The 13,919-nt window shown below is 42.6% G+C and overlaps 1 protein-coding gene across 6 annotated transcripts in view; it reads right to left on the bottom strand.

The window, feature by feature from the left end:
• Positions 1–5,920: 5,920 nt before the first annotated feature.
• PLEKHA6 (pleckstrin homology domain containing A6) overlaps positions 5,921–13,919 on the bottom strand; it is a 202,780-nt gene continuing 194,781 nt past the window's right edge. For all 6 annotated transcript variants that reach the window (XM_074308902.1, XM_074308907.1, XM_074308905.1 and 3 more), the window contains 2 exons: positions 10,350–10,473; positions 5,921–9,802 (listed from right to left, as the gene is read on the bottom strand). In XM_074308902.1, coding sequence (XP_074165003.1) covers positions 10,358–10,473 — 116 coding nt within the window. In that variant the 3' untranslated portion in view covers positions 5,921–9,802; positions 10,350–10,357. The remainder of the gene's footprint in view (positions 9,803–10,349; positions 10,474–13,919) is intronic.

A 13,919-nucleotide genomic window follows, 5' to 3' on the forward strand; every position in this document is an offset into this window, starting at 1 on the left:
CACCTTCCCTATTTGGGAATAGCAAAATATCTCAAAGTTGGTTTAATTCATTTGTCCTCTCCCAGATCCCAACTGGTCAGGTTGAGCCTTGGATACAGTGACACCTAGTGCACAAGGAAACCTTTTTATTCCATCATACTTCTTCCTTAGCCTCCAACTCTTGCCTAGGCTTTCATTTTAAAAAAAGCTCTCAGGCCTTCTGAAAGAATTAGAATTCTAGTGGCCAATTCATTTGAAGAAATCTCCTACCTTCTTGTATCTGTAAGCCACTCTCCTGGAACACCTAGCAAGCTACCTCAGTTTGTATTTTATTAATCACAACAGCATCTTTCTTGCTCTGCAAAAGTGTTCAAAGTTTTCTTAAGAAGTGTTAGGATACTATCTACTTTCTTTTTTTTTTTTTCATTAATTAAATACAAAATAAGAAAAAAAAACAAATAGAAAAAGAAAAAGAAAAACATTGTAATGTATCCAATAGAACTTCAGGGAATATTCAAAATGTGTAACAGTAAATTTCCATTTCAAGAAAGCATATATAATAATAGAAGAGATTATATTCATTACTATCCATCTTTTCTTTGCTTCCTTGTCGGTTATTCTTTTGTTCTCTGCTGTATATTTTTAATTTTATTCTGCTGTTAGGCTACAGTTAGGCAAGGATATATTTATGTATACATACATGCATACACGCATACATAAACCTACATGCACACATACATACATATAGAGATTTAAAATATTAATATGGCTGACATATAATGTAGATTTCTTTCTTGATTGAATCTTTACATTTGACTTGATCTGAGATTAATGATCTACTTTTTTCTAGTAAATTCTTCTCCTGATCCTAGTTATATTATCTTTGTGTTAAATCTCTTATTTCCTCTCCCTACTAATTCTTCTACTTTAGTTCTATTCCCTAACTCGTCTTCCTATTAGTTAAATTCTGCCCACCCATATCTTCTCCACCCCCCACCTTTTCCCTTCTTCTTTATTCCATTCCCATTAATCTACATACCTCTCTACTTTCAAAAGTGAGAGAGTAATCTTCTCCCCATCTACATCTCAAAGTACTAGCAAATGAAAAGATCAAGACCTGGAAACAGACTGATTTTGGGATTAAATCTGATTCTGGAAGGAACATAGCTTTTGACTGTGGGGGAAAAGCATGGAAATGTCACAGGCAAACCAAGAGATTCAGTCCTCAGAGTAGTAAAAAGATTTTTTTTTAAATTCTCTTCCCTAAGTAGCTAAAAACCTAATAATTTTTCAAGTCCTTTATGAGTACAAATAATAGGATTACCATAATGATTGATATTTCTTTTACACTTTATTGGTTACAAGGCACTTTAAATACATTATCTTATATAATCTTCACAGCAACTCTGTGAGGTAGGTAATTTATTATCTCTGGAAAAGAAAAATGTGACTTGGAGAACTGAAGAGATTTACTCAAGGTCCCAAAATTAAATAAGTGGTAAACCTAAGACTGTAACACAAGTCTAGCATTCTGCTAGAGCTAGAAGGGACATGATATTAGTTTTACTATTAGCAATAGTGATCACTGCTATTCTTGAGAAAACATAGTGACTAAAAGCTACTATAAGCTCAGTAGAGCATTTAAATGCACTTATATTTTATTGATCACAGCAGCATTTTTATGCACTTGAAAAATAATAAGATATATAACCCTTGTTTCCTCCTCTAGAGCATATTTTAGATGAGTTCTCACTTCTTTTAGCTTTAGTTTGTTGCTACCATTTAAATAACCTAGGGACATTAGTATTTGTTATAATCATACCCCTCTTCCCTCCAATAATTAGCTCTCCTTACAAGCACCTAGGCTCACAAGGTTCAAACACAAATAGATATGTGTAAAAGTGGAGAAAAACAAGACACAAGATCATAGGATCCCTACTTTAGGGATGGAAGGCTATCTAATCCAAGTCTCATTTTGCAGATGAGGACACTGGGACCCAGGAATATTATCCACCTGTGATCAACCTTCCATCAAGAATCTGACTATTCAACTAGCCATCTGGGGGAAGGGAGGGAAGGAGGGGAAAAATTAGAACAAAAGGTTTTGCAATTGTCAATGCTGAAAAATTACCCACGCATATATCTGGTAAATAAAAAGCTATTAAAAAAAAAAAAAAAAAAAAAGAACCTGACCATCATTGGTCCCTTACAGGACTGCTGGGGGTTATTCTCCACTGAGATGCGCTGGGAATTGTTTCTCCATGCTGGTGTTCCTCATCATGGTTCCTTTGACTATCTGCTTAGTATAAGTTTAGCATAGCTTCTCTTGAAGCTCCTGCCTGCACTAACTCTCATACTTGCAGCTTGTTGCTGTTCTCCATGGCAGTCCCTTCTTCAGTTATGTGATTGATGCTGTATCTGCTGCCCTGCTATGCCCCTTAGCTCCCAGAAGATGGCACCAGTTATTCCCAGTTATATTCCTTTCCTCATGTTCACTGTTAGGTCTGCAATTTTCCCCTGCTCCCAGCAGATAGCAGTTATTCCTCTTCTCAGAGTACTGCTTTTCCACTTCCAAAATTCGTGGCCCATTGGTGCTGCAGCTCAGAAACATAATTCCGTATGCCTATTCCTAAAGCTTTCTTTCAGCTATGGTTCTCATAGAGCTCCCACTGACTAGTGGAAGCCTCTTTCCTTGTACCCCATGAGCAGGTCTTTTTATCTAGTTTCATGTTGATTCATTGTGACATCTTAGTTTATGTCCTCTTTCTCCTAGCTCCCGGGTTGCATGCCAGCTAAAAACATCAGCACAAAGATAATAAAATATGTTATAGTGAGATTGATTAAATCAGAGGGTTAGATCATAGTTCGAATTTCTTAGTAAATGCTTTTATTTTATTCTGAGCAATGAACTCATTTGCAGACTTCCCCTGAAAACTTAGGAGGAACCTATTTAACAGGCTGAAAATATCTGCTAAGCATACCAATTTACTTAATGATCGAGGATCAGCTGACAAATGTGTGAAATGAAAATTGGACTGACACAGAAAACCCTTAACTCACCTCCAACTTGAAAAGGCAACTGAGGATTTTTCCATGAAAGAGCCAATGGAGCTGATGAATGTTCTTAAATTAAAAAGATAGACTCTAATGAAATGAACAGTTTTCACAGATTTTTTCCAGAGAAGGTTAGCACTCAGCAGTCTTTTCCTTTGTTGCCAATGACTTCCCATTCTTGCTGCAGCCCATAAATGCTGTATATTTGGCATCTGGTGACAAAGCTTTCACATAAGCATCACTGCCAAAGTGTGGGCTTGTCATGCTCTACTGATACCAATTCTGATTCATTTTGACCAGTCACTATTGTTCCCCTTCTTGAAATCATTTAAAACTCTAAAAGGAGCATCTGAATTTTCTTCTCCATGCTACAATTTAGAAAATATACCCACTGCATCTGTATTTTGCAAATATCACAGGACAATATGGGTTTATAAACCAAGTCAGCCAATCAATAAGTATGTATTTCTATGTAACTATGTATTTCTATATAAGTATGCCTTCTAAGTGTCAGGCACTATTCTAAGTACTAGGAATAAAAAAAAGACAAAAGACAGTCCTTGTTCTCAATGAGCTTACAATCTAGTGGAGGGTACAACATGTAAACAGTTATGTGCAAAGCAAGCTAGTTGTAAATAGTGAATAATTAACAAAGGAAAGGCACTAGAATTAAACAGAATTGCGGAAGTCATGGGAGACAGTCAGAGAAGATGAAATCTTATCCTCAGAAAGAAAAAAATCTTTCCCAATCCTCCTTGATGCTTGTGACCTCTCTGTGTTAATTATCTTGAATTTGTCCTACCTCCACCTTGTTTGTACATGGTGGTTTGTGTGTTGTCTCTCCCACTGGATTGTAAGCTCCTGGGAAACTGGGATGGTCTTTTGCCTTTCTTTATATTCTCGGTGTTCAGCATAGTGCCTCGCATATAGTAAGTGCTAAATAAATGCTTTTTTTCATTAGTTTTCTGATTTGACTATCCAAACAGTATTTATTAAGTGACTATTATATGAAAGACATTTGTCTTAGGGATATAAGGTAACATAAGACAACATCTACAAGCCCAATTCCTTTTCTTGAGATGCTTACATTTGAGTGGGAAGATGCAGCCTATAAATGAATAAGTACATTAGAGAGAAGACTATTGGGAAAATCAGATTCCTACAAGTGGAATGTAAGCAGGTGAGCTGAACCTTAAAGGAACCTGAGGATATTAAAAGGTAGGAACAATAATCTGTTAACGGATGTTTAATAACCAGTCCTTTGGGGTAGAGAGTACTCTTGATACATTTTTAGTTTAAACTGAATTATTACCATTTTCTCAATCACTTTCTTAATTTTAGACAATCAGCAAAACAATGAATCAAGTCCTGATTGGTTGTAGCATTTGCCAATTTCCAAGGTATAAATGATCACACTGAAAATATGTTCTCAAGAGCTGGTTAGTCAACTATCATTTATTAAGTCCATCAAATAACATTTAGTAAGCATCTACTGCCAGGTGCTGTGCTAAGCAAGGCTGTGCTAAGCAAGGCTGTGCTAAGGCAAAAGTCAGTCCCCTCTCTCAAGGATCTTACAATCCAATGGACTGTAAAACAAATTCCTTAAAGGGTTTCACTTTTGCACTTACATGTCACAGCATCACCTCCCAGCTGTCATGGCCCTCTTCAAGAAAAAAAGGACAAATAGCAGCGCAGCACAGTGCCTGCACATTATGGATGAAAGAATGAATTTTTCCTAAATCTATGTGTCTAGTTCTAATCTCTCTGATGAACTCTATTCTTGCACTTACTCCTTGATAGACATCTTTAACATCTCTATATATCCTAAAGGTATCTCAAACTCAATAGACCATATCTAAAAGCAGAGCCCATCATCTCCCCTGCCCCCATCAACTCTTCCTCCAAATTTCCCTATTTCAGTTAAGGGCATCATCACCTTTCCAGGCACCCAAGTTTGCATCAAAAGTGTCATTCTTGACTCTCCCCCCTCCTTCAAATTTGACATTTACTCAGTTGCCTCCACATTTTCTCTTGCATTTATCCTTCTTTCCAATTACATGCCTGTTACTTGGACTATTTCTAATGCCTTTTCATCAGCTTCCCTGATTTCTGTCTCTCCCCTTTTCACACAACTCTCAAGTCAACATTTTAATGACAGATCAGATCACATCATTCTTCCTCGTCAAAAATCAGTAGACCGAAACTTACTACCATTTGACCTTGGGAAAGCTAATCTCCCTCAGTTTGGGGGACTTAGAACTCAGAACTCAAAAAGTGGCACTCAGGTTCTTCATCTAAAAATGAGGATATTGGACAAGAGTGCCTCTGTTCAGTTTCAGAGCCATCCTTTCCACTTCTATATCAATGATTTCATGAGCATATGAAATGACACTGGCTCAGGAGCCAGAGAGCCCGAGTTCAAATCCCATCCCTGATGTTTTGAATAACTCATTCAATCTCCCTGGTCTTAGGTTCCTTATTTGTGAAAGGAAAGATTCCAAATCATGCTTTTTAGAGAAGATGTAGCACCTCCCAAGAACAAGTTGGGGGTAGAATCTCTAGACTTTTTCTGGCTTTGTTCTAACCCCATTGCTCCCACATGCAGGGAATTCACACCCCTAAAAGTCTTCCTATTTTCTATCATCCCACTCTTCCTGATGTCCAGGCCTGATGAGCCTTTGTTCCCCCACTAGATTATAAATTCTTCGAAGGCAGTTGTCCTGTTTTATCTAGACTTTAGATAGACCTTTTCTGTCTTCCCCAATGCCTAAGCACTGTGCTCTTGATTACCACAGATGCTTAACAAATACACGTTGAATGAATGAATGATTACTAAATGAATTACCCTTGCCCTCTCCCCAGCACAGAGTTGGAGACACACCATATGTACAAACCATGAGTTTTATTTCCTGTTTTGGTTTTATACAAACTTATATTTATACAAATGCAGTTCCCCTTAGGAGCTGAGACTGCTCTAGTAGTCGCTACATCTAAAAAGAATGTCTGCTGAAAGGAGGAAGCAAATGATCACCCATTCCAAGGAGGCAGGATCTCCCCCCTTCCTGGGTAAGAAAGATGCTATGGGGATGCTACAGCTTCTTTGAGTTCTTTCAACTTCAAATCATCTCCTAAGGTCACTTTGATATCAAATAAAGACACCAACATCACAGGTTTCCTTGTTAGGTTTATTGTCTAAATCTAGCAAGATTAAATTGTCCCCAGAATGTGCATAAGTAGATATAGTTCTCTCCTGTGGAGTTTTCTTGGTTACAAGAGTGACCAGGTGGAAGGTGTTACAGAAAGACAAGGGAATTGATTCCATCTCAACCAATAGTCATTCCTTCCTCCCTCCCCCAACCCCTTCTCTCATTAAGAGCAGGGTTTATCTAACCCCTGGGCAAGGAGAGTTCATTATAATGGGAATATGGAGTGACCTTTGCAACAGGTCAATTATTGACTGGGGCAGTCCTAGGCTATTTTCCCTGCATGGATAATATCACTGGGATTTCCTCCAGATCATAGCTCTGAGATGGGAGTGGGTGGAGGCAAGTTAGGAACTAAGTCCCCCATCTCACTTGCCAGGAGATAAAGTTCATGCTGGGCTGGTTAAGTAAAGAAGCAAGCACCAAAGCATCTCTTGAGGTGCAAAGTCAAGTTCTAAACTCCTACTGAGAACCATGTGCCATTCCATCCTATGGCTACAGAGCCTTGATACAAAATTACAGAGACCTCCTGATTGTCCATACCTTTCCCACAAAATTGTTCCTTGCCTGCTTATCTCATGGCAAGAAAGCAACTAGGACTGTTACATTGCCTTATTTCAGTAGCAAATACATTTCAGTGGATGGGCTGGGTCTGGGTTCTCTTGGCAAGGCCGAATGGCTACATCATCTGTTGGAATCTTTCTTGGCACATGACATTAGCCTGGATGCCAGGCTGAAGGTACTAATCCCAAGAGTGGTCTAAGGGACAATCCCCAGGAGAGGGAGGAACATAGTTGGAGATGCTTTACAGATACATGGAAATGGGGGAAGGATTGGATCAAACAAAAACAGAAGATCCAAAATGTTTTCAATTCTCCATGCTACAGGGGGAGCAGTTAGCATCAGAAATCCCCAAATCATTTTTGTTTGGCTTTGGAAGACATGTCATGGTGCAGCAATAGATTTTCTTTCCTGGTTCTTTTTAGCTTTCGCTGACCCAAGTCTGAATTTCCAGGATGGGTGAGAATTGGCTGAGACTTACAAATTCATCTGCATTCAAGAAATTAACCAAAATATCAAGTTCTCTGAAGATCTTCAAGGAAAAAATCTCATACCAAACAGAGATTTCTTTAACATCTTTTTGAATGAGGTTCTTGCTTTTTCTGGATTGGGAAATAATTAGCAATCCATAAACAGGGAGAGCTTTATTTTTGTGGAAGGGGTGGTGGTGGTACTGAGACTTCTATTCCTAATCACCCCATGAACTGGCAACTACATCAACTTGGACATTCTACAATTTGAAAATAGATTTGCCTTTAACAAAAGCAGAAAATAGATCTATCTTAAAAGTCCTTTCCCCCCTACTTTTGAATAAAAAGTGGACTAGAAGATGGGGTGGAGAGGTCCACTTGGGGGCCACAACCTGAAACAGTATAGAGGGTGAGGGAAAGAGAAAAATAGTTAAGGTCAGGGGGCTCCAGAAACGGATAAGACATCCAAACAAATATATATTATTTATAATATGTATAATTTCCATAAAACATATATTAAGGCATGTAGAGAAACATAAAGAGCCAGCTTTATGAAATAATAGGTGAGAAAGAGATGGGAGAGTCGCAGACGTTATTTCCTAGTATTTTACATGTATTTCTTTTGAAAATTACTTTTTTAAAAAAGGGAGTGGGGGAGAGGAGACAGAGATAAACTCCAGGAAGGATGGACAGTCCCCAGAAATCCATTCAAAGTGGGGGGAGAGGGGTTTCTTCACAGAGAGTTAAATGGGGCAAGAGGAGCAAGAGTCTAAAGAGAAAGATCACTGGATAGACACCCTTCTTTCTCCACAGGCACCCTCACTCCCAAACAGGAAGGACAAACAGGGATGTTTCAATTAGGCTTAGAACAGTATGCAGAGGCAAGATCAAAATACATGATGAAAATTGATACTAGTTGTCATCTTTGAGCAATGAGGTGTATGTGTGTAGGAGAGTCCTATAGGAGGCAGTGACTTATTCAGGACATTTATATGGGCGTAGCAACTATTCTAGTCAGTAAGAAGGAGAAGGAGTTGGACGAGGGCAAGAGAATGCTGAACAGTTGCTGTTTGCAGCTCTCCTTAGGTTTGAACTAGGTTATTAGGGTAGATGGGAGTGCTCTACATCAGTGACCCTAAGGCTAGTAATTATGGCAAAAAGATGGCATCCAGAGACCAGACTCTTTTCTAGCTGCGTCTATCCTATGTTATTGAATAGGAAAGGATAAGATGACCTGCTCATCTCTACATGTCCTCCTCCTCTGTATTGGAAGTGCCAGAAAAGTCGACATATTCGAATTCTGTGGCATCTGAAACCTGGCCCTGATCGGTAATTCTCTGAAAGAATGGGAGTATGGATTAAGTGATGGATTGGGCCTTTGGATTCTGGAAGCTGTCTGCAGGAAACTAAGGGATGGGGACCAGGGAACTGTCACTAAACTAAGTAAGATTTTCCCCATTTCACCTTTGCCAGCTGCCATCCCTCCCCCCCACCCCTACACTTGGGACTTCCATCTATCCAGAGGCTCTTCCCACTCCCAATCTGAATCAAAGGGCTGAGACTGAAGCAGCACCTGCCCAAGCAGGCCTTCCTCAGGCTAGCTTGGGGGCAAGGGGTGCCCAAGAAGAGGGCTCTCGGGAGTGATGAGGTTATCAGAAACCCCAGTATTGCTTCCTTTACTGGGTGGTGACTTCACTCGGAGAAAACAAAGTTAGAGCTTCTTTTTCAGTTCTTTCTCCCTCCCCCCCCCCCAACTCGCAAATGATTGTGGGAGAAGGCTCCCCGACCACTTTCCTCTGCTTCCGCATCCCTTCACCCTCTTCGACTTGTTCTTAGACACTACACACACCCGCTGGTTCCCTAACCCCCACGCCCGCCACCTGTACCACCACCACTGAGCCCTGTGACCGACGTTCACATCCTTGCATCCTTCTCTTGACCCATTACACTTGTCTTTGGCACAGTCAGGATGACCAGTCCCTCTTCTGTCCCCAGAGGGCGTCCGTGAGCCGAGATCAGTTAAAGCTGAGGGTTTAAATTGAGAGCTAATTGGGGAGAATAGTACAGGGAGACTGGGGATTCTTCCCTTGGTTCAAGGTTATAGGCTAAGCAGGACTTTCCTGGGGTTGGGGAAGGAATAGGTCCATTCTTCCACCTCCTGGCCCACGCGCTCCCCTCCCCAGCGGGTTCTGATGTACACGTTCACCGGCTGTAGGAGCTCCTTTTCATTCAGGGCCAGGCGGCGTGCTGCACCCCTTAGCCCTGGTCCAGAGACCCTCACGGAGCAGAGCAACAGGACCATCTCTCCCGAATGGGGCCGCGATCCAGGAGGCCATGAGGGTGCATGTATTCTTGAGGTATCTGTGCTCCTCTCAGCAGCCAAAACCACCCCAGGCCCGGCTCCCCACAGCAGTCCTGTGGGTGGGGAGCACGGTGGAGGGGAGATAGGAAGCCTAGACCCCAAGTGTGGCGGAGGACGACTTCAGAAGGTGGCTCTGTGGAACTTCACAGCATTGACCTCAGCCAGGGCTTGCACTAGAGGGAGAGAGGGACAAAGTGAGACGGTGGTGGGCGGCTCATGGCTACCCTGAATCCCCCCGCGGCCGGGGGTCCCTTCAGAATAGCCTTCTCCAAAGAGCATAAAGACTTCTCTAGGGAGTGTCTGCTGGGAGATGGGAGATGTCTCTACAATGCCTTGGCAATAAAGACCCCCCCCAGCAGATGAATAATAGCCAGGGGTCTGTCCACTCCCCTCACGCTAAGGGCTAATAATGCAGGAGGACCGATGACCTCAGCTACAGACGCCCAGGGAGATTCCTCCATCTCGGGGCTTGTGGCTGGGAGTCTTTGGCGACCTGTGCACAGGCGGATTCTGGGTTCACTTCCTCCACGGACCCGAGACCCAGGCCCAGCCACTGCATGAGATGCTCTGGTAAGCTCAGGCAGATGGATGGACCGGAGCAGAGCAGCATGAGAAAGGGGGCGGGAAGGAAGCAATGTCCGCATGGAGGAGAGCAGACGGCTCTGGAGGGGGGCAGGGACACGCTCGGGACGGATCAAATACAGTAGAAAAGATGCTTACGTCACAGCTCAGACCCGCATAGAATGGCTGCTGTCGGTTCCCCGCGGGGGATCAGACGAGAGGGGGTTGGCTGGTGGAGTCGGGGAAGCAGGGGAGGTGGGAGGGCTTGGGGTGGCACATTGAGCTGGAAACAGAAATGAACAGGCTGGTGAATGGCAGGGAGACTGGGGTGAGCAGGGTGACCGAGGGCGCCAGGAACAAGGTCCCTTCCCAGAGGGAAGAGAATGAGGGCTCGGGGCAAGCAGGGAGGGCGAAGCTTGCAGCTGGTGAGCCAGCCCAAGCTCGGGCGGAGCCCCCCGACTCCCGGCGGAGCGCGGGAGGGCGTGGCTGACAGTGATGGGGGGAGCCAATGAGGGCCTGGGAGGCCGGAGACCTGCTGTCCAGTATCCCAGCTGCCCCGGCAGCTTTCCGGGGCACTGTAGGTCGTCCGTCCGCTCTGCGCGCCATCATTCACTCATCTGGGAAATGAGGATGGGCAGGCACGGAAAGGTTGTGATCCAGATGAATGGAGGGAATATCCCTCCCCCCACTAATGGGATCACAGCTCCATCGGACTAAAGGAGCAAAACGGGGAGCTCCGCATCCCCCGCCCTGCAGGGCTATTCCAGGGGAACAGTGAGGTAGGTAATCTCTGCAGGAGCTTTTAAACGACACATTTTGCAAATGAAAAGTCAAAATAATAATATTTGCAATTATGGCATATTTGCAATTATATTATTTTACAAAATATAGTGAAATTTCACTAATTAGAACCTTTTCTTCTCCCTCACCCCCAAGATGAGGGCCTAAGTCAGCCTAAATTGATGGAAAAAATTAGACTACGTTAAAAATATTTTCTAGGTTATTGCTGATTTTCACTAAGCTAAAAACAAAAACAATGCACCTCTAGCAGAGGCACAATGGGTACCTGCTTGAATGAACTTTTCCAGAGAGTAAAGATTCCAAATTATGTTTTTATCTACATTCTGTATCTCACCAACCTTAACACTCAATATTTGTAGAATGCAATTTGGCTTATGTTATTAATCTGCATATAAAAAACAGACATTCTTTAAAGAGTTGGACCCATGACTTTTAAGGGTCTCTTTACAACTTTGGCAATTTAATAGTTTAAAGCAAATTTGTAAATATTTCCCTTATGTTCTAGTATAGGCAATCAATGAAGCTATTTCTGCCCCTTTCAGGACCTGTGTGTGCACCCAGCACAACCTTCTCCCTGAATGAAGTTCAAATTAGTGAGGTTTCACTGCATCATTATTTGGCTAGCGCAGTAAAAAGGGGAAAGCAGGATGGAGTGGAATTTGAAGCACTTTCCAGGCCCTTATTTATCCTGAAGAGACCAGGAAGAAGCTAGGAACGGGCCTCCCTGTCTCACAAAGGCACAGAGAGAGTTAAGGTCTTTGCCAGGGTCACACAAGATATCCAGAAGTGGAATTCCAGGTCTTACCACCTTCCCCATCGGACCTCAGTGCCCCTTCCTGCTCTCCGCTCAGCAGTCAGGAAGGGCAACCTTAAGGATGGGTTCTGATTTTGCTTTACAGGTTTACAGGTTTACCTATCGTGAACATGCAATCACCATTTAGCACAGATGAGTTTTGGGAAATTCACCCATCTCATATATACATGGCACTGGATCCTCAAGCAACAAATACTCATCAAATATACCCATGCAGTCACTCCTGTCCACTCTCACAGCACACATATTCCCTATTCTTACACCACACAGTGCATTCACCTAAGTGTATCAACAGCTTATCCAACTCACACTCATCCTAGTAGTCATGCCTCAATGTTTTCTTCCCTTCCCCTCCCACCCACAGCCCCTCTCCCCCTGGAAATTAATTTATGTTGCTTTTTATAAACATGTCTTTAGAGAGCCAGTATTGAATGGGTCCGTGAACAGCTGGGGTATGGTCCAAGTGTTACTTGGGACCTGCTCTCTGTTAGGACAAAGTGACTCAAATTATTGGCTCACCATCTCCCTAATAACTGTAAAGACATATTTGGTAAATTCAGGATCATCTCGATGGAGAATGCATCCAACAGAAGGCATTTTAACTATACTATTTATCCTTCAACAATGATTTAAAGACATCTTGAGGTAAATACTTTAGAAGGATACACGCCATATCCTCCCAGTAAAACATGAGCTCCTTGTTTTTAAATCCCTAGGACCTGACAGATAGTGGATGGTTGCTAAATGTTTGCGGATTCTATTTGTATTATTTAGAGGTCATTTATGCAGTAACTTTGACTAGCTGGGGTACAAATGAGAACAAGAGAAGCTAGCCAAAATTGATGCTAGGAAGTCCATGTTCTCAAGTTAACACCCCTTATTCAGAGACTGACTGGGGCCTTCCATGCAATAGTGATTCAATAAACACTTGCTGAGCTGGATCAAGTTTACTGACATAAGCTGCTTCTCTGTCAGAGCCTTGTCCACTCTTACACACATAACTCCAAAAAAGTCTGTTGTGGTTTCAGGGAGTAGGCAATTAAGTTAGACTCATAAAATATAGGAGGAAGATGGGTAAAAAGGGACTGTTAAGGCAGGAATGCTGAGTAGCAAAAAGTCACAGCTCACAACTGAATGAAGAAAAAAAAAAAAAACTAAAAGCAGGAAGAGGAATTAATAATGTGGCAATAAAAACATTTTTCCCCAGGGGCCTTTGGGGCAAACATCCCTATCTCAAGGATTCATCAAATCATCATCATGAAATAATGAGCCTGAGTTAAGCAAAGCCTGCCAGTATACTCTGTTTAAGGAGGCAGGTAAGGTTATATATAAATAAGCTACTTCAGCTGAGGTATCCACGTTGCTCTTGGGTCTGCTGGCCCACTTCAACCCTACTCAGACATCGGACTCTCTTGTGCCATGCAGCAGCTGGGCCTGCAATCAAGACCTCAAACACTCACTTGCAATCCTGATAATGTCACAACCTCTGTCTGACCTCAATTTCTTCAGCTGTAAAATGGGATCATTACAGCACCTACCTTCCAGGGTAGTTGTAAGGATCAAATAAGGTGTTTGTAAAAGTACTTAGCTCAATGCTTGGAACATAGTAGGTGCTTCACAAATTTCTTTCCCTTTTTCCCACAGACAGGTGAGGATATTTGTATCTCCACCGCCTAGCACAGTGCCTGGCATCTAGTAAGTTCACAATAAATGTTTGCTGATTGATTGATTGGAAGGATATGCTTTCTTTGGTCGTCTGGAAAACGGGCTTAAGTGGACACATTGCTTCTGTGCTGCTGCTGCTGGGTAAATGAGGTCTCTCTGTCCATCTCCCCAGTCACACACACAGAACACAACACTCTAGGCTCACGGGACCACAGGATTTTGAGCAAACCCTTCATTTTGACAGATAAAGCCAAAGAGGCCCACAGAAGGAAAATATCTTGGCCCCAAGACTACCGTAATGAGTGGAAGGGCAAAGATTCAAACCCACAACTTCTGATACCCTTCAGGGCTCTCTTTCCTCCAACACACCCATAACACTCACACACACATGCATGTCACAAACCGTACACACGTGCACTCATGATTCCCCTCCCACCATGCATTGTATG

Source organism: Sminthopsis crassicaudata, chromosome 4, assembly GCF_048593235.1.
Source record: "Sminthopsis crassicaudata isolate SCR6 chromosome 4, ASM4859323v1, whole genome shotgun sequence".
Classification (NCBI taxonomy): Eukaryota; Metazoa; Chordata; class Mammalia; order Dasyuromorphia; family Dasyuridae; genus Sminthopsis; species Sminthopsis crassicaudata.